General features: G+C 50.0%; 1 protein-coding gene across 4 annotated transcripts in view; it reads left to right on the top strand.

The window, feature by feature from the left end:
• Nucleotides 1-19,934, top strand: part of CHKA (choline kinase alpha) — a 54,447-nt gene extending 34,513 nt beyond the window's left edge. For all 4 annotated transcript variants that reach the window (XM_072970454.1, XM_072970456.1, XM_072970455.1 and 1 more), the window contains 9 exons: nucleotides 3,797-3,910; nucleotides 6,909-7,042; nucleotides 7,439-7,543; nucleotides 8,436-8,494; nucleotides 10,141-10,228; nucleotides 10,666-10,774; nucleotides 13,563-13,669; nucleotides 14,926-15,007; nucleotides 19,712-19,934. In XM_072970454.1, the coding sequence (XP_072826555.1) occupies nucleotides 3,797-3,910; nucleotides 6,909-7,042; nucleotides 7,439-7,543; nucleotides 8,436-8,494; nucleotides 10,141-10,228; nucleotides 10,666-10,774; nucleotides 13,563-13,669; nucleotides 14,926-15,007; nucleotides 19,712-19,771 (858 nt within the window). In that variant the 3' untranslated portion in view covers nucleotides 19,772-19,934. The remainder of the gene's footprint in view (nucleotides 1-3,796; nucleotides 3,911-6,908; nucleotides 7,043-7,438; nucleotides 7,544-8,435; nucleotides 8,495-10,140; nucleotides 10,229-10,665; nucleotides 10,775-13,562; nucleotides 13,670-14,925; nucleotides 15,008-19,711) is intronic.
• The last annotated feature ends 202 nt before the right edge of the window (nucleotides 19,935-20,136 follow it).

Here is a 20,136-nt window from a genome sequence, read left to right as displayed (position 1 = left end):
ATAAACCTCTGATGGGGCATCAGATGTCAGCGTTCTTGTCAGTGAAATAGAGTAGAAAATACTAGAAAGTATCTCACGGTTGTGAGCAGGTAAGGTTTGTGGCATGGTGTGTGTGTGTGTGTGTGTGTGTGTATGGTTGCCGTGTCACGTGTGTCGCTTACTGCAGGGACAGTCGGATGAAAGCTCAACTGTAAGTGCTGGGAACTCTCAGGCTCTGTGCTGCATCCCCCTCTTTGGCCAGTTCATTAGCTTTAAATGCTCTCCGTACTCCAAGGACTGGATATCCAGCCTGGACCTTCCTGATAGCTCAGACCCTCCGCAGCCCCACCGGCTGCTCCAGGCTGACTCTGTCCTCTGCTTCATTGGTGACTCTGCTCATCCCTCAGGCTCCACCGCCCTCTTCCCACCCCTCAGGCGTCAGGTAGCTCCTTGGAGGTGGCCGCCCCCTCGCGCCTTGTCACGAACCCTCTGCTCCTCCCTGCAGGTGCCACAGCCTGCTGATGGCCCCGCTTGGCTCCGGCTGTTTCTCTGTCTGGCTTCACACAGGCAGTGGTCGCACGTGTCTTGTTCGTGTTTCCCAGGGCTTTCCCAGGGACAGAGTACACGTCAGTAAATATTTTGGGGGTGAATATATGAATGAAGATTTCTGAAGCCAGTGTAAGTAGTTCAGTTGAGGTGTTGATCTCTCCTGGGAGAGCAGGGCCAGCTGTGCCCGGACGGCCCAGGCCGAGAGCGGGCGTGGTGGGCGGTGGACCAGTCCTGTCCCCTCCGCCCGTCCTTCCCTGGGCTCGCTCTCCTCATGTGTCAGGAGACCCCGTGATTCCCTCATTCTCAGATCACCTGCTGTTCTTCATAACCTGTCAGTTTTCCTTGCTTGTGACTTGGCGTCTTCCATTTTCTTCCTCTCCAAATTTTTTCCTCCACAACCACCCCCCCCACTGTGAATAAATATTGAACTGTGATATCACATAAGAGCAGAGGTGTGTCTCGTTCAGTGTTCAGAGCAGTGCTGAAGAGAGCTGTAAAGTTCCTACATCTCTTTCCACCTTCTCCCCACCATCCTGGTGATGTGCTGACTGCTCTGGACGATCTGGACAGTGTGTTTTGCCAAGGTACCAGGAACAGCACTGCACGTGAAGTCGGCCCCCGGCAGCCTTTGTACTGGGTGGACACGATGTGCAAAATGCTAAACGTACTGAAATCGTAAAATGGGGCTTCAATCTCTGTATGAAACTAGATGTTTCAAACTCAAAAGGATATTTGGGATTGGGTACATGTGTGTGTTTTGTACGGGGCCAACCCCAGTGCCCTTCAGCTAAGTCACTCTACACAGAGAGAAGTTGAAAACCAAATTTTAACTCCAACAAAATTCCAGATACGAGGACAGAAGAAATCCTGGTCCTACCCTTTGGAAACTGTCAGAGGATGGGTTGGAATTTTGAGGAGGGAGATTGTGCAGAGGGCACGAGGCTGTCAGGAGCTGCTGCTGCCGGCAGCCCACCCGGGCTGGGCCCGCGAAACCGGCCTCCACTCGGCAGCGGAGAGTTAGAGACGCTTTGCAGACCTTTGGGTTCAGTCCCCATGGGGTGTCTCTGAGGCTGGAGATAAATGGGGCCAGTAGTGACCGTACCCACCACGTCTGCAAGAGTACACAGTGAGTGAAAACATTTTGCCAGCTAACTCGAGCTGTTAGGAACTTGTTATTCTCTGGGGGTTTAAGAAATGAGACCCGTCTAACAACCTTGACTCAGCAAGTGATAGACTTATAGACAAAAAATCAGCAAGAATACAGAAGAATTTACCAATAAAATCAACCAACATGATCTAATTGATTTGTTGACTACTTCACTCAAACAGCAGCAAAACACATACTCTTTTCAAGCATCCGTAAGACCTTCACGGATAGACTGACTATATCCTGGGCCATAAAACAGCCCACAACAAATTTTTTAGATTAATATCATACAGTGTGTTCACTCACCATAATAGGATCAAACTAGAAATCAATTAGAGAAAGACCTCAGAAAAATATCTAAATACTTAAAAATGAAGCAATACCCTTCTAAATAATCCATGGGACACAAAGAAAGTCTCAAAGGAGATTCAAAAATACATGTAACTAAATGAAATTAAAATATGGCATATTCAAAAAAAAAAAAAAGAAATGAGACCTGTCTGCCAGCAGCTCCTCTGCTGAAATCCGTGGACGCTTTGTCTGGGTTGTCATTGTCAGTCTGCTCAGGCTGCTGTAGAAACCTGCCCAGTGGTGCAAACAACAGACATTGATTCTTCACGGTTCTGAAGGCTGGTTCTAGTGATGGCCCCTTCCTGGCTCGCAGGTGCCATCTTCTCCGTGTGTCCTCATCTGGTGGAGGGAGAGACAGACAGACAGGGAGCACCGAGTGAGTGTGTGAGCTCTCCGGAGCCTCTTGTAAGAATATGGATCCTGTTACAGCGCCATCCTCATGGCCTCACGTGAACACGGTCACCTCCCCTGGCCCCATCTCCAAATACCACCACACTAGGGGTTAGGGCTTCGACAGATGAATTTTGGGAGGACACTGTTTTGTTCATAGCAATCATATGTACAGAACTGCAAGTCAGTGACTAGAGATCGGGCCTGACAAGGTGACAATGGTCAGGTCTTAACTGTGGGGTTACCCGAGGGGGAGGCTATACTGCCAGCAGACCCGCCTCCCCCACCGCCAGAGGTAGAAGTGACTGAATTTCTTTTTATTTTAATGAGGCCACATACCAGAAGTAAGTAGCTTTTCTTTTTCCTCTTCTGTTTTCATCTCACTAACTTTAGAATTCTGTCACTGCCTAATGAGTTTGTCCTGTTAAGTCTCCTAGTCCGCTTTTTGTGATATGAGTGTGTTTTAAAGAGCCCTGTTTTATTTTAAACACTTTCTCTGAGATCCTATATCCCACAGCCCTTTTCTTAACAAGGGGTGGATGAGAATCATCTGAAAGTGTTTCCAAACCACACCTGCTGGCCCCCTCCTGACGCATCGACTGGGAAGCTCCATTTGTAAAAAGCTCCTTAAGAGGCTAGGGTGCAGCTCTGGTTAAGGACTTCCTTCCACCTTCTTCACCCCAACAGGTGGAAACTCTTAAGCTGTAATTTGCTGTTTAAGAGAAGGGGACTAAGGGATGGATTTTGAGGGCAAAATGACTCTAGGTCCCATGTTAGTTATTGAGAATAACTAAAGGCAGAACATTGGAGCATCCAAGAGATTTTGATAAGAAGATAAACACTGAATGACAGGGAATATTGGGAATGAGAGCAGTAAACAGAAACCTTGAGTGAGTGCTCTATGTGAGGTGGTGTTTGGAACACAGCCCTACACCCAGATCTGATCTTTAGTCCTTAAGCATCTTGGACCCGCAGACCAGCTTCGAGGCCATCACTGGGCACTCGAGACCTGAAAGCAGGGTCTCAGGGGAAGGGGTGGAATTGCTGTGGCCTTTGATAAGATGCCAAGGGTTGAGACTCATGTACGTTTTAAAATAATTAGAAGTGGTAAAATATTGATACTGTTCTATTTTTGGAACCAGTGACCTAAATTCAGCTTGAATCTTAAATTTCATCAATAGAGTGTGGTGCTCAGCATGGGTCCTGCAGTTTACAAGTCTGCTTCTTCATGTTAAAAGTGGGGTCGATAATAATAATATCAATCATGCCCAGGCATAGAGTTGCTGTGGGAGTAGGTGACACGGCCCATGGGAAGGAGCGTTTGATGCCAGCACGTGGGCAGCACTCAGTAAACATCTGGTCTGTTGCCATCTGTTTCAGAGCGCCGAGGCCATGGTTCTGGAGAGCGTGATGTTCGCCATCCTCGCAGAGAGGTCACTGGGCCCAAAGCTCTTCGGCATCTTTCCCCAAGGCCGCCTGGAGCAATTTATCCCGGTAAGATATATTGGAGACTGGAGCCCTGGAGAGAGGAGCCCGTCACCGCGGGAGCCTGAGATGCCATGGTCTGAAACGTGATTTATAGTATCACAGAAGTAAAAGGAAAATTTCTACTGAATTCACATCAAAGCCCGTCTTTCTTGCAAAAGATCAAATCAGAAACGCACAGGCCTCCCTCGTTCTGTTGCACCTCGCAGACCCTGCGTTCTTTACATGTTGAAGGTTGGTGGTGGCCCTGCCTTATCAGGTGGTGGTTAGCATTTTTGAGCCATGAGGTGTTTTTAATTAAGGTATGTACGTTATTCTTTGAGACGTAAGGCTATTGCTACTTCATAGACCACAGGAGAGTAAACATAGCTTTTCTATGCACTGGGAAACCCCAAATCCGTGTGACTCGCTTGTGCCAGCTTCATTGTGGAGGTCCAAAATGGAACCCGCAGCATCCCTGGGTGGGCCTGTTTGTGCAGCCTAACTTGTGTTGTCCCCTAAACCTGCCTGCCCTGAAACCTCCCCCTTACCTTGTCTCTCAACTTCTGGGCCTTCGATATAGAGCTTGCTGCAGAGCCTCGGCCCTGACCGCGTGGTGCCACCCACATCTCTGGTCTTTGTCCTGAGGGGACCACCGTTGTCCTTTCCTTTGTCTCCCACTGTCCTCCCTCACTTCAGTCTCCCCTGCCCCCATATGCCCATCGGGTTACTCTCACATTTCACAGCCCAGCTCAGATCCTCTGTTTCCAAGAATTGGGACTGTTGTCCCTTCTTGCTGTACTGAGGTGTTTTTGGTGTTGCTGTGACATCTCCCAGCGTGCCTTGTTTAGACTTATGTGTGCGTAGTCCTCTCAGCCCCCACGCCCCAAAGAAGGCTTGGAGCCCCAAGCCCTCCCTGTAAAGTGTGTGTTGGGCGCCTTGGCCTGGTGACCACTGGTTTGGGTGGAGATGCTGAGCCTGGCTGGCCTGTGTTCCCACTGGCAGAAGGGCTCCCTTCTCAGCTCCTGTGAGCTCCTTTTCATGCCTTGCCTCGTGTGGTGTCTTGGCCACAGGCGGCCTCAGTGTGCAAGGCCGCCCTGTACAGTTGTGCAGACAGTGCAGAGCACAAGGACATCTGGCCAATGGGGTGCTCTGCTCGCCACCCTATGTCCAGCGGGGGCTGGAGGATGGGGGAGGGGGACCCACATGGCACCACCTGTGCCAGCCACCAGCCTGGGGGGCTGTTTAAGCGAATAGGTGTTACCTCCCTGTACCAGAGTATGCCAGTCTCTTCCCTGGTACCTGGCTATAGTTTTATTTATAATTTTCTCAGTGAAGATAGTGACATCTATTTAGCTTGAGAATCAAATGAGTTAGTGAAGTCTTAGAATTTTGGAAATATGGAACACTTCATGTGGTTATAAGTGATAACATGGATGCGTCTCAGAGACATAATATTGAGTGATAAAACCAAACTGCAGAAGACTGCAAGTGGGATCACCGTTTTTATAAAGCCCAATAAAAAGCAAGTTAAAAATTGTTTAATAAAGAAATACACGTGTGGTAAGACTTCTGTTTTAGAAAAGGCAGGGGTCCAGCAAACACAGCTCAGGATAATGGAGGTGTCTTGTGGATAAGGAAGCTGGGATCAGGGCACGCAGGTTGACATGTCTGTGGAGCTGATCCTCTGCTAGTGTGAGGTTCTGTGCTCTCGCATATGTGTACTACATAGTAAAGATGTTTTAAAAATTCTTTTAAAATACTAGGCCAGACTATATGAAACTGCAAACATTTAGCTGTTTTTGCCCGCCAGAAGTGGTGATTTCACTTGGCTTGGCCCCAGTACCTGTGTTATTTCCCAGTTTACACTCGAGCACTGCCCCCTCACTTGTCCCGTCGCCATCCAGGGGACACATGAGCACAGTGACCTCCAGGAGTGGCAGCCAGTCTCATGTTTCTTTGTGCTGAGAAAGGCACTTAGAGTCGAAGATTTGTTCATCTTGGCGCACATTAGCTTTAAATGGTCCACGTTCCAAACCCGTTACCGGCATTTTGTAGCGGAGCCCAGTGAGGGCTTGGGACCTGCCCGAGGAGGCCTCCGTGTCCCGCTGCTTCACACCAAGCTCCCTGTCCTGGTTGGACATCACACTTGGAGGATTCTGGGGTTGAAGGGAGCAGTGAGCCTTTGTGGGGACCCCCAGTGAGGCGCAGCCCAGGGCCTCCCTGCATCGTCTGCCCCAGCGCAGAGCCCCATGGAGGACTTGATGCTGGGGTTCCCGTTTTACAGAAACTGGAACACGAGGTGCAGAGGAGGCAGCCCTTGGCTGTGTAGCTCTGAAATGGGTATTAAAGGCAGAAATTGAGGTGGGGTTTCTCCAACTCGGGACGCTCACTCTTAACCCCTGTGCTGTACCGCTTGGGATTGTCTCTTGGGGTTTCTGTAGGGAAGTGGTTGGTTTGGAAAAGGGAGGTAGGAGCTCCCATGGGGACTATGAGGGCAGCCAGCATGCACGTGGCCTCAGGCCGGTCCTCTGTGCAGCTCTGCCCGAAGAGCCTGCTGCAGGCCGGGCTGGGTGCGGGTCGGCACTGAGGGGACGGGGGGGAGATGCCCCTGTCTGGTGAGAATCTGCACTGAGCACTCCACTCACCTGCCGTCTGTCCGAGGGGGTATCCCCGCTGGACACCGGTCACATCATAAACTGCTGAGGACCCAGTGCTTTTCACCAGGGAGAGGGCCTTCTCTTAGTACCAGGGAGAGAGACTAGAGGGCAGGACTGTAAATGCTATCATTGTACGTGAGAAGGACTCTCTTGCAGTTAAAGGGGTGCAAAGCAAAATGGACCTGGGGAAGTGACCAGCCCTCTCTGAGAAGTGGTCTGCGGGCCCCATGCCTATCCGGAAGGAATTTTGTGTTCTGGACGAGACTTAGGTGCCCTTCAAACCTGGCTTCTAGCTCTAGGATTATGTGATCTCACACTTCAGGGTTAAGTAGATAAATGGCACTTTCTAACTCCCTTTTTTATCCCAGAGCCGGCGATTAGACACTGAAGAATTAAGTTTGCCAGATATTTCTGCAGAAATAGCTGAGAAAATGGCCAGATTTCATGGTATGAAGATGCCATTCAATAAGGAACCAAAATGGCTTTTTGGAACCATGGAAAAGTAAGTGGTCGGGCCTCTCAGCCCTTGCCTAGCTTTCCGTCAGTGGCTCCCAGAGGCGCCAGAGCAGCTGTGGTTTACCGTGCTGACCAGAGGCCTTCCCCTTCCACTGGTGCCCAGGCAGACTGTCCACTGGCAGTGTTTGTGTCATGAATAAATCTTTCCTGCGTGTAAAAATCAATTCTTAAGCCAAGATAGAAGACTGTACAAATGTTACCAAACAGGTTGGATGGGCAGAAAATCCACTTCCTAGAGTTTGCTGAGCCCCAGGCCCTCCCCCGTGCCTCCATCTGGGGGTGGGGGGCCCTGTGGGTTTGATGCGATTTCGTTGAACTAGAGCCCCAGGAGCCAGCCCCAGGGAATGAAGCATTGATCCTCTTCCCCCTCTTTTTTTGCAAGATACCTGAATCAAGTGCTGAGAATTAAATTTACTGGGGAATCCAAAGTTAAGCAGCTCCACAAATTCCTCAGTTACAATCTGCCTTTGGAGCTAAGAAACCTGAGGTGAGTATTCGCGTCCTTTCCTGGCGCAGTAGGTGCGTCTGTCCACAATGTCCATGCTGCTCTCAGTGCACATCACAGAGCTGCGCTTCAGGCCTGGTGTTTGACGCTGGCTTTGTGGGTGAGTTTGAACAGATTTATTCTGTCACCTGGATTTAAAGTCTTACACACACAGCATTGCCTCTCCTCTGGTCATCCAGGAAGGAAGGCTCCACGGAGCACTCACCGGTGACTAGGGCGGGAGGTTTTTTCTGAAACAAAGCAAAACAAAAACCGTGGGGGCAGGCAGGGGTGAGGGGGCATCAGCAGCTGAGGGGAGCCGTTCAGCCCGAGCTTCGGGGATTGGAGTAAGAAGTCTGACAGTGGTTTCTGAGTAGAGGCTACACCATGGTGTCCCCAGGGTACAGGGTGTTCAGGTCAGAGTGAGTTTACCCCTTAATTACTCAAATACCGGAGTCTGCTGTGCCAGCATCCTCCTGATTGGTGCTGAGGAAATGGGGACCAACACATTCTTCAAGGAGCTTCTCTTTTGTTAGGAGAGAGAGGAAACAAGTAAATAAAATCATACAAGTTGTGACAAGAGCTGTGAAGGAAACCAGAGGTTGAAACAGACCCGCGGGGGACTCTGCCTGGGGCCCCCAGTCAGACGGCTCTGAGGAGAGCCCTCTGGAAGGGGAGAGTGTGTGTGGGGATCTGGTGGCGGGAGGGCGCTGGGCGTGCCCAGCCTGGGTATTCCTGGTTGAAGTTGTCACCACGGCACGGTCGTCTTCAGAGTTCCCGGGAAAACCTCACATTGGGCCATGGGTTGGTTTGGGGCACTGATACAGTGCAGGGCCGGTGGAGAGAGCATCTAATTACAAGTCTGATCAGTAAGAGCAAAACCTTCTTTTCCCAGATCACTACTTGAATCCACTCCATCTCCAGTTGTGTTTTGTCACAACGACTGTCAGGAAGGTAAGAGTGGTGCCTGTTGTGCTGAAGCTGGGGTTTGTGTGTCTGCTGAGAACACCGCTGCCAGTGGGTGTGACAGATGCAGGTGTCCACAGAGGACCAGATACACAGTCACGGTGCAGCCGTGCCATGGAGGCTTGTAGCACCAGAAAGGGAAGGAGGTAGGGTTTTACACAGAGCAAGCTCCAGGATACATTAAGAGGAAAAAGAAAGTTTTGGAATATCATGTAATGAGTATCATCCCATTTCTGTAAGAAGAAAATCTGAGAATACTTGCTAAAGTGAGAGCTGGGATGAAGGACTGAAACTTTCTGTCACATAATTGTTCAGCGTTTAACTCCCTTCGGTAAATAAATGTTCTGGGATCGCGTGCTAGAGTGAGGCAGCTGCCTCCGTTGGCCCCGCGCCTGCCCTCCGCACGTGCGGCTTCGCTGCTTTCCCAGCGTCGGTTCGCGGGCTACTAATCACTTCGGGTTTCTCTGCTTTAGACAACTCAGTATCCTGTACCCCTTACTGTAACCAGACTTTACCTGATGTGATTTCAAACATAACAATTTGATCAGAGATAGCAGCCAGCTTGGCTGCCCCCGATGCTGCTGCAGCACCTGGCTTTGCCTTGCTATCCTCGTCCTGCCCGGCACAGCCGGCTGAGATCCACCGGCGGGCCCTTCCCGGGCTTTCCAGTTTCCTTTTAGTTTTGAGAACAGTTCCTGGTGAAGACTTGTCATCCATAAAGATACTATTTGAGCCAATATACTTTTCGCTAATTAGCGGACTGTTGCTGGGCAGGTGGAGTTAAACAGGGTATAGCCAGGGGGACACAGCCGCGCATGTTGGTGGATGACAGCAGACGGCACGGACGGGGCTGAGGAAGGGCAGCAGTCCATGATGGCGGCGAGCGGGAAGGACAGAGGGAGGTGGGGGCTGTAAGTTGGTTGTGTCCCTGGCTCTCCCTTTATTGGCTCCCAGCAATGGAAGGTATGTGCTGGCAGGCCTTGAAATTGCCTCCTACAGACACCCTGGAGAGAGAAGGGCCAAAAAACTAGCACAGGCAGGCTCACCTGCCAGCCCCCAGGGGCTGCACATCCCTGAGAATATGGGGGCCTCGGGACGTAGGCCGGCCAGCCCACTTCTGGCCCAGAATTTGGCCTCAAGGGGAAATCTGGTCATAGGAGTGCTGTCCGTGGGGGGAGCCCACTGAGAGCAGTGTGGGGAGGGCCCGGGGTGGGCCCTGGAGCCCGTGGTTGCCTGGCTCGGCCCTGGCATCCTCATGGCAGAGACGGCAGGACACAGCTTCCCACTTGGGGCCACTGCCAGCCCCCTGTGCGCCCAGCAGACGTTTCCCTGTGCCCCACGTGGGAAACATGGAAAGCACTGCCCCAGAAGACGGGGGGAGCCTGTTCTCCCTCCCTGCGGAGTCCAGGGCCGTGCTGTTCCTGGCTGCTGGGAGTGGGCTCCTGGGCCGGGCATCGAGGGACAGCGCTGCTCCAGGCGCCCTCTCCCTGGACGTAGGGCCGTGTGCTCTCACCGTGTGATTAGGATTCCCTGGGAGGGTCAGAACCACTCTCGGCCCTGCCATTGGAGGACCTGCGCCTTTGATGACAGAGCATGCCCAGAGTAAAGATCGTGATATCCAAACCTTTCTGCAGGCAATGTCTTATTGCTGGAAGGCAGAGAGAATTCTGAAAAACAGAAACTGATGCTCATCGACTTTGAATACAGCAGTTACAATTACAGGTAATACGTCAAAGTGAAATGTTTGTATTTCAGTATTCTGTCATTGTTTCAGCGTGTGTATGAAACAACGATAGGGGAGAACACGTCCCAGTACCATCTAGGCAGGAAGCGTCTCCCCTGGAGCTGGCACTTCCTGTCCCAGCCCAGCCTGTCCTTGGCTGTCTTACTGGGGGCAGGGGTGTGAGTCATCAGGATCCAGAATTTGGCTTTTTCTTGGCTTCAGAGGTCATTTCCTCTCCCAGAAGCACTGACTACAGGATGGGGCTCCTGAACAGTTGCCCCAGACCACGGGTCAGGCATACTCTGGGAGCTTCGGGTACTGGGTTCTGGGGGCCCCTAGCTGGCTGTCCCATCACCAAAGCTGTCGTGCTCATCTGGTCCTTCAGGGAAGCCGTGGGCTGCGTGGCTCATTGTCTGTGCCTCTTGCTCTTTTTCAGGGGGTTCGACATTGGGAATCATTTCTGTGAATGGATGTACGATTATAATTATGAAAAGTATCCTTTTTTCAGAGCAAACATCCTGAAGTATCCCACCAAGAAGCAACAGGTAGGTGGTCCTGCTTGTGTACTTGCTGATGAGTGAATTACATGCGTCAGTTTTACAGTTAGGGTTGATTACATCTTCATGTTTAAAGTGCCCCTTTTAAATTGTGAAATGGTTAAGCAAACCCTTTTGCTTTAAAATGTTATTTTGTGTCAAAATACAGACCTGATATTTGGGTCCAGATTTTTAAAATCCCTGCACCAGAGATAACCTGTGTTCAGTCAGAGAGGAGCACAGCCTCCTTTGTAATTCCTTCTAGGTTTTTCCCAAAAGCCCAGCCTCTGTTTTTCTGTCTGGCCTTCTTTTTGGGGAGCACCAACTTTCCTCTGTTTGTTTTGCTCTTTGCAGACAGAGCTGGTCTGGGCACCACAGTTCAGTAGCTGTGGCGATATTAACAGTTCCCTCCCCCGTCCTGGGTTATGGGAGTCCAGTGACTCTGCGTGGATCTCCTCCCAGGAAACCCTCCAGTCCGTCCTGCAGCCACCGTTGAAGCCTTGGGTTGAGGATAAGTAGGCCATTCGCAGAAGCCAGCAGGCCAGGGAGAGGGGCCCATGCCTGCCTCCCCAAGCCTGTGCTGCGGAGCAGCGGCTCGACCATGCTCAGTGGCCCTGCCATGGAAGGCTCTTCCCCTGGAAGCCCTACCCGGTCAGAGGCGTCCACAGGGGCAGAGGGGCAAGGACAGGAATGCGAGCAGTTGCTGCTGTAGCCCCCTCAGGAGATGCTTCTCGAGCACCCATCTGAGTATAGGGCGAGTCTCCAACAGGGGCCATGCTCAGGGGCGGCCCTCCTTCCAATGCAGACTTGCTGCGGGGAGCAAATAGGCCCAAACAGGCCCAAACTCTCTTGGCCACATCTTCAGACTGACCGTGATGACCTTGCGTGTATCCTGAGCAGTGACCAGGAAGGTTCTGGACCTCAAGGTCATGCTCTGCGAGAAGGAAGGGTGGGAGAGCCTGGGGAAGAGGACACACAGCCGTCCTCAGGTATCCATACAGGTTCCTGCCATGCTCAGAAGAAATCAGACTTTTCTAAACACTGGGCAGCTCTAGAGGCAAGAACTCTCAAACCAGTAAGGGGGAGCTTTCTAGGAAGAAGGCAGAGGTCATGTCAGTTGAAGGCAGGGCTGTGGAACCCCCTACGCTGCAGGGCATTCCGTTCCTGTTTTCTGAGAGGTTTTAGGAATCAGTATAGGTGTTGGTCTTTATCAGACACTTGTCTGCCTGTACTGGGGTCATCTCATGCTTTTCTCTCTTCAGTCCCTTCATGAGATGTTTTAAAATGTTAATCTATCCTGGAATTCCTGAAATAAACTATTTGAATGAGTTGGGTTACTTTGCAATGCTCTGTTGGGTCCAGTTACGCAGTTTTATATCTGTGCACATATGTGAGACAGTACTTTACTGTTCATTTTTAAAAATTATTCATATCTGCTTTTGGAATAAAAATTATACTAGTCTTACAAAATGAGTTCAGTGTCCCTTTTTATTTTCTGGAACAAATTTACATAGGGTGATGTTATATATGAACGTTTGGTAGACCTTAGACCGTGCCCGTAGAACCATCTGGGCCTAGAACTTTTGGAGGAGGGTCATTAATTACCATTTTGTTAGGATTTCAGTTTATCCAGATATTCTGTCTTTACTTGCCAACTTCAGCATTTGGTGTTAGTCTCCCAGAAATTAACCTACCTGGTATGATGGTTCAAGCATGGGTTTTAAAAACGGATCTGCCTGGATTTGAATCCCAGATCTGCCATTACAGGTTGTAACCTACTGACTGTTTTCTGTGCTTCAGTTTCCTCATCTGCCAAAACTATTTTGTTGTTGTAGGGAGTGAGTTACTATGCAGAAACCAGTGCTCAGAATGCTGCCTGTTTTGTAGAATTTCATAGGTATCAGAAGTCAGCTCTTTTGTGCCAGGTTTACTTCAGAATCTAAGGGCCCATGCCTAGGACAGTGCTTGAACTTGAATGATGCTTTCTGGTGGTGGAGTGGGTGTCATAGAGAAAGCCAATTTTAGAGTAGGAAGATGGACGGGGTCTTGGCATTCCAACCAGGGAGCCCCAGGTAGCAAGGTTTCTCATAGGGAAGAACGACCGACAGTTGTTTTCTTATTTACAAAAGCAAACAAACTGGTTTGCTGTGTTCTGTTGCCTTTTGCTATAGCATGAAATATTGAAGAACAAGAGGGTTCATAAATCTCAGTTTATGTGTAAACTAAATGCACAACCTCGTGGACCCTTAGGGTTAACTGTGTCTTCTCCAGACCGGAGGTAGACATTGCCCATTTGTGGACATAGTGTATAAATAGTCATGGCAGCTTAGAGGTGGAAGGCACTGCAGCTCCTGCCTGGAGGGAGCATCTCCTGACGAACAAGGGACACCCTGGGGGCCTCATGCCTGTGCCCGGGGGGCAGCGCTGCGTGGAACCGGCCAGGCTGGGGCAGGTCTGACGTGGGCGCTCCCCGCCCTGCGGTCAGACAGTGGAAAACATAGGTGCGGGTTGGAGTAGAAAAAGAATTCTACCTCAGTCACATTTTCCGGAAGTAGGCTTCCCACACTTGTCTGGCCAACAGTAGGGCATGGAGTTGACTCCTTAGGACCCCAGCCAGGTGGGTGAGCGTCTAGGGCCTGTGCCCCTGGGCCAGCAGCAGGCAGGCCCCGCTGGGGCGCCCGGCTTCTCCAGAATCGTCCCGAAGAGTCACAGTAGGTGTGTGTGTGCCTCATGACAGCTGTTGACATCGTCTGTTTTTAACCAGCATTGACCCTAACGTAATTTCTTTTTCTTTAAGCTCCATTTTATTTCCAATTACTTGGCTGCATTCCAAAATGAATTTGAAAACCTCAGTAATGAAGAAAAGTCCATTTTAGAAGAAGAAATGTTGCTTGAAGTCAATAGGTAATTTTTTTCCTTTGTTGATTTGTAACGATAGCTTACCTCTTTCTAGAGTGTGCTTGGGCCGCCTCCTTGCAAATATGAGTATTTTCGGAACTCCTCGTAACCATGCATCTCCAGGTCTGCAATTCTGTCAGCAGTAGAACATTGGGTTCTTGTCCACATGGTTGAGTGAGTTCAGATCCTTCAGATTCCAGCACATAGCACGTAAGGAGACCAGGGCCTGTGCTCAGGGTCAGGAGCATGGGTGGAGGTGCGACTCATCCACCCAGCTGCTGCCACCAGGGCCTGGGCCGTCTTGTCACTGGTGCTCCTGGAATCGCGGGTGCTGTCGAATGGTCGGTCTCTCCCAGAAAATAATTTAAAGCTGTGTGTATTGCTTCTGAGTCTTGCTTCTAACTGTTTTCTCAACAGCCCTCAAAGCAGGGCTGAGAAACGTCCAGATTCCTCAAAGGTCTAGACATGTTTATTCACACTCACTCATCTCTTTAGTCAATGTTATTGACGGTTATTCCTGGTCTTTGGGGTCTTCTGTGAGAGTATTTGGTAGCAGTGACAGCTTGGGTGACTGGCCCACCTCCCTCACCACAGATCACTTCCCGTGGTTTCCAGAAGCGTCCACGCTCCTCTCACCAAGTGCGCGACCACCCTGGCGGCCCCTCCCTCCGCTGCAGCCTAGATCTTCCCTTCTGGTTCTTGATCAGATGCAGAGAGAAAAACGGAGGTGGAGGAGACTCAGTGTAGCACCAGGGGAATCTGGTGGGTCAGGGATGGCGAGGAAAACAAGTCGGGTCTGGTGCAGGCACTGAAGCCTGTGCTCCTAAATTAGAGCTTAATCTTCATTTGAATGAAGCCCAAAGGTATCTGGTGACCTGGCCCACACCCTCCGGTGGTGTTTCACTTCCCAGAGAGGAGGGATGGGGTGAGGGCCTGCCTCCTGGGAAAGGCGGTTTTCCTCCTCTCTCTGACAGATGCGCGCTCACCCACGTGCAGCCCGGGCTTCGTGCCCCCGCCGGAGTCCTGTGTGTCCTCTGTGTCGTGGGCAGCACAGCGTGTTCACACCTGCAGGCCCACCTGCCGCTGGCCGGAGGTGGGGAGCGGACGGCTGTGGTCTCCCGCTTTCCCATCCTCCTGAGTTGGCTAAGGCAAGAGGTTTGCTCCCAGAGGAGGCAGAATGTCCAGCTGGCAGGAGATGCCGTCATCGGTCCTCTGGCTGGTACCACACATCTCATGTCCGTTTCCTGCTTTTGTGATTACAGGTTTGCCCTTGCGTCCCATTTCTTCTGGGGACTTTGGTCCATCGTACAGGCCAAGATTTCATCCATTGAATTTGGGTACATGGTATGTTTTGGGGGTGGTTTTTCTCTCCTACTCCCAGGGGAAAAAATGCTTCAGTGTATGTGAGTGCTTGGCAGTAAATGACTGTTACAGTGGGTCACTCGTTCCCTTCTGAGTGCCTGAACCAGGTGACCAGCACCAGGACAGCGGGTGCCCCCGGGCAGCTGAGGGGGAAAGAAAGGCCGCATCATTTAAGTCATCTTCACTGATGCTGTGGGTAGTGCTGAGTCTGTCTTTGGAGGTGGCCCTCGCTCCCAGGGCCAGCGGTCCTGCCTTCTCTGCTCCAGAGAAGTGCTGTGTGGTCCTGTGGTGCTGATGGGGAGTGGGGAAACCCGGGCCCTGGAGCTCCAGCCCCTGACCTCAGTCCCTTCTGACACAAGGGAGACCGAGTAAGGAGCGTGGGGGCTCCCGCTGTGCCTTGTTTCTCTCATCTGTCACCGCTCCATCCTCCGGCCTCCAGTACCCAACTTAGAGCTGGAAGCTGGTGCTGACTGAATTCCACCCCGTTTGTTGTAGCAAGTTTATACCAAACCAGGCTGTCTTTTTATTCTAACCTCAGAACTATCCTTGACACGGACACTGTTTTAACTTCAGTGAAGCCTCTGCGGCTCCGTAAATGGAGGGGGGGTGTCCTGGGGTGGGGTGCACAGAAGTGTAGGGAGCACAGTTGGTGGAGAGTGACTGGCTCATTTTATCCTGCTCAGTCCTCTGTGAGGATGATCGCTGCTGCTGGGCAGAAGGTTCGTAGTGCACAGGTGCCGTTAGGCAGAAGTGGAAGTTTGGATCTTTAGAGCAGATCTGGAGTCATGGGCACATGCTACTCTAAGACAGAGTAGACTTCAGCAGAGTCGTCCTACAAAGATTATGCATGGCATTTCAGAGTAACAAAGGCATCGATTCCCCTGGAGGACACAGGAAGTCCTGAATTGTGTGCGCACTTGTCTTCCTTCAAAAGACGTAAGACAAAACTGAAAGGGAAGAGGGACACGGTCACCAAGGAGACCGACCAGTCCTCCTGTCGAGCAGACCCAGGAAGCGCTGTGGCAGGAAGGACGGAGATCAGAATGTAGCCAGGACCAGCTCAGCCCGATGGGCACTGATGGAGCCCCAGCAGCTTTGGGCAGACACCCTTCTCTGAGAACGTGGCGCATTGGTCAGGCTGGACCGCATGCTGGGCTAGGAAACAGGCCTCAGACTGAAAAGGACTGAACTACCAGAGAGGAAGTCCTCTGAGCACAGCGCAGTTCAGGGGGAAGTCAGCAGCCACCACCACAAGAGATGTCTAGAAAATCCTCAGTTATTTGGAAATTAAAGCATATTTCTGAATAAACCCTGGATCAAGGGAGAAATTAAAAGGACAATTAGAAAATATTTCGAACTGAATTACAATGGAAACACAGCATACCAGGATCTGTGGGATGGAGCCAAAGCAATGTTTGGAAACGTGTGGCTCTATATTGGATAAGAAGAAAGTTCTCAAACCTCTACCTTGAGGAGCTAGAAAGAGAAAAACCAATTAAACCCAAAGTAGATAGAAGTAGAATAAAAATAAGAGCAGAAATCACTGAGATAGAAGATGAACAAGAAATAGAGAAAATCAGTGATATCAGAAGTATTTATGAACTGGCTGTACTGAACAAGAAAAAAAGACGACAGACACTGTCAATTCCAGGGGGACACAAAGGGACGGCGTCACTGCAGACTCTCTAGACGCTGAAAGGATAAGAGTGTCGTGAACAACTCTACGCCAGCAGGTCTGACAACGTGCGTGAAATGTGCAGGTTTCTTGGAAGATGCGAATTACTAAAACTGAAGTAAGACATGGCCATGTATTTATTAAATAAATGGAATTCATAATCAAAAACCTTCCTAGAGAAGAAACTTCAGGTCCTGGTGACCCTCACGAAACATTTAAGGAGTAAACAACACCAGTCCTACACAAACGCTTAGAAACTAAAGCGGGAGGGATCATTTCTCAGCTCGTGTTCCGAGGCTAGCTTTGCCATGATTCCAGACTAGACCGAGGCATTACAAGAAAACTGCAGATCTGTGCTCCTCATGAACATGGCACAAAACCCAGCATCAACATATTGAAATTAAATCCAACATATATAAAAGAATACTATTTTATGAGCAAGTGGCATTTATCCCTGGAATGCAAAATTAATAGTAACATTTGAAAACCTATCAGTGTAATTCACTCTATTAACAGAATAAAGGAGAAGGATCACACAGTCGTCTCAGTGACTGCAGGAGAAGCATCTGAGAAAGGCCAAAACTGCCTATGAAAGAGTTTCAGCAAACTAGTGACAGAGGAGAACCCCATCAGCCAGGTCCAGGGCACATGTGGGAATTCAGAGCCCGCTGAACGCTCGCTTCTCCTCCATGGGCTGCTGGGGCACTCGCCAGCACAGGAGGCCAGAAGAAGAAATCAAATGCAAAAATACTGGAAGAGAAGAAAAACTGCTTTGATTTTATGGGTGACATGATCATGTACATGAAAAAATTCAAAGGAATCAATAGAAAAGCTGTTTAACTACTGAGTGAGTTTGTCAAGGTCACAGGATACAAAGTCAGTATACAAAACCAGTGGCATTTCTCTGCTAGAAACAGTTGTGAATGAAAAAAAACCTGTCTTTCCAATGGCCTAATAGATATTTATGAAATACTTAGGGACAACGTTTTTTTAAGTACGTGCATGATCTGTACACTGACAACTATGAAACATTACTAAAAGAACCCAAATAAATGGAGATACCACATACGTGGATTTAGAAGACTTAGCATCAAGCTGTCTGTTCTCCCCAGACTGATCTGTAGAGTCTCTCTGATCCCCATCAGCATCCCTGCAGGCTTTTGGTAGAGATCGACCACAAGCTGATTCTGTGTGTGAAAACACACAGGCCCTAGAATCGCTGAAACACTAAAGCTGGAACAAAGTTGGAAGACTTCTGCTAGCTGATTTCAAGACTTACCAAGCACAGTAGTTAAGACAGTGTGGTATTGGTGTAGAGACAGATCTAAATCAAATGGACTGGAATAGAGTGCCCAGAAATAGACTCATACTCATTCTGGCAACTGGTATTCTACAGAAGAGCTAAGGTAACTCGTTGGGGAAAGGATGAGGTGTTTTTTTTTAATGATGTGGGAACAACTGGATAAGCCCTATGGGAAAATACAATGAATCTTGAACTCACGCCATACACAAAAATTGACTTGAAACTGGTAATAGACCTAATGCAAAAGCTAAAATGAGAAAAGCTTTGGGACTGTGGCAAAGATTTCTTAGGTTATCTAGAGCGCTAACCATGAAAGAAAAAAATACAGCAAATTGGACTTAAAATGTAAAACTTGTTCTTTGAAAGACACCAATAAGGAAATGAAAAGGCAAGCCACAGACTGGGAGAAAACACTGCAAGCTTGTAGCTGATTGAAGACTTGTATTTAGAATATATAAAGAACTCACAACTAAGCAAGAAACCAAACAACCTACTTTATAAATGGACAAAAGATCTGGACACTGCTCGGAAGGTAAACACATGGCCAGTAAGCATCTTTTCATCTGTTTAATAAGGAGTCATAAAAGAAATGCAAACTAAAGCCCAGCGAGATCCCCTGTACACCCATGATGATGCTTAACCTTTAAAAACTGCCAGTACCGAACATTGGCCAGGATACGCTGCTGGTGGGAATGTGAAAATGGGTGGCCAGTGTGGAGGACGGTTGGACAGCCTCTTAAAAAGTTAAACACCACTTACGTACAGCCCAGCAGTCTCTCTCTTTAGTATTGATCCAAGAGAAACTAAAGCATCTTTCCACACCAAGACTTGTATTCACATGCTCACAGCAGCTTTATTTTTAATAGCCCCAAACTGAAAACAGCCCCCATGCCAAACAGCAGATGAACAGATGACCGCAGTGTTGGAGCCACAAAATGGGAGCCTGCTCAGTGGTGAGCGGACGTAACCCAGCAACAAGCCATACACGAAAGGGTACCCACTGGATGGTGATGTTTATGTAACAGTGTTGTCGCGATCGGTGGTGGCTCGCCTGCAGAGAGGCCCTGAGAGGACAGCGAGGTGCCGGAGGTGTTGCTGACCATGATTGCGGTGCTGGCAGTGAGCCGGCCGTGAGCACTGGCGAGAACTGTGCATTTAAAATGAGTTCATTTTTGTGGTATATAAGTTATACCTCAACGTTCATTTTTTTTTTAAGTGATGATGTAATCTTCTGGGCAGTTAGCACTGCAGACTTTTCAATTTGGAGTGGTCTTAAGAGATTGTGGTCCTCCACTCGCGGACAGGCGGGGAGCAGACCCAGGGATGTGGTGGCCTGACAGGGTCTCACTTCCCTCCAGCGCTCACGGTCCCTTTCTTTCACCTCCTCTCTTCACTTGCTAACGCCCCGGGGGCTTTGTGCTTGGAAGGAGGAGCCTTTTGTTCTCATCAGTGTCTGTAGGGTTCAGGGTCAGTGAGACCGTGAACCTCGGTGGTGCCAGACACGTAGACAGGAGTCCTGGCTCCGCCTGGTTGGCAGGGCTGGGCTGGCCAAGCGGACGGGCTGCAGACACTCAAGTTGCAGGTGAGGCCCACACGGCGCCGGCAGCGGGAGAGGGCTCCTGGGAGCCGCAGCAGCTGGGCGCCGCCCTGCTCTGTGCCGTGGGGTGGGCGGGAGCCCCTGGTGAGCCCCCTCCCTTCTGTCTCCTAGGAGTATGCCCAGGCGAGGTTCGATGCCTATTTCGACCAGAAGAGGAAGCTTGGGGTGTGACGGCGGGAGGACCTCAGACACTTCGTCCCTGGGCTGTGGGCGGCTGAGCCCTTGGGCCCCTCTGTGCTCCGAGTCCTGTGCCTGCGGCAAGAAGGCGTGGACATCTCGCTGCCAAACACATGTGTATGATACGAAAGACTGTATTAAAATTGAGTAACATTTATTTCATATCTTGTTTACGACTCCACTAGGACCCTGGCCTGAGATCGGGAAGCAGAATTAGAGTACAGTAGTGCAATAGTGCAGCGCCTGCCTCCTCCTAATCTAGAGAAGGCGTTTTCTACTCGGGGCCTGAAGCTTTTGGTTAGCTGTGGCGAACGGCAAGGTAGAGTGTTACTGCAGGGGCCTTTTGTGGTTAACGTTGG

The sequence above is a fragment of the Vicugna pacos genome, chromosome 10 (assembly GCF_048564905.1).
Source record: "Vicugna pacos chromosome 10, VicPac4, whole genome shotgun sequence".
Lineage (NCBI taxonomy): Eukaryota > Metazoa > Chordata > Mammalia > Artiodactyla > Camelidae > Vicugna > Vicugna pacos.
This window is presented reverse-complemented; position numbering and strand designations above follow the sequence as displayed.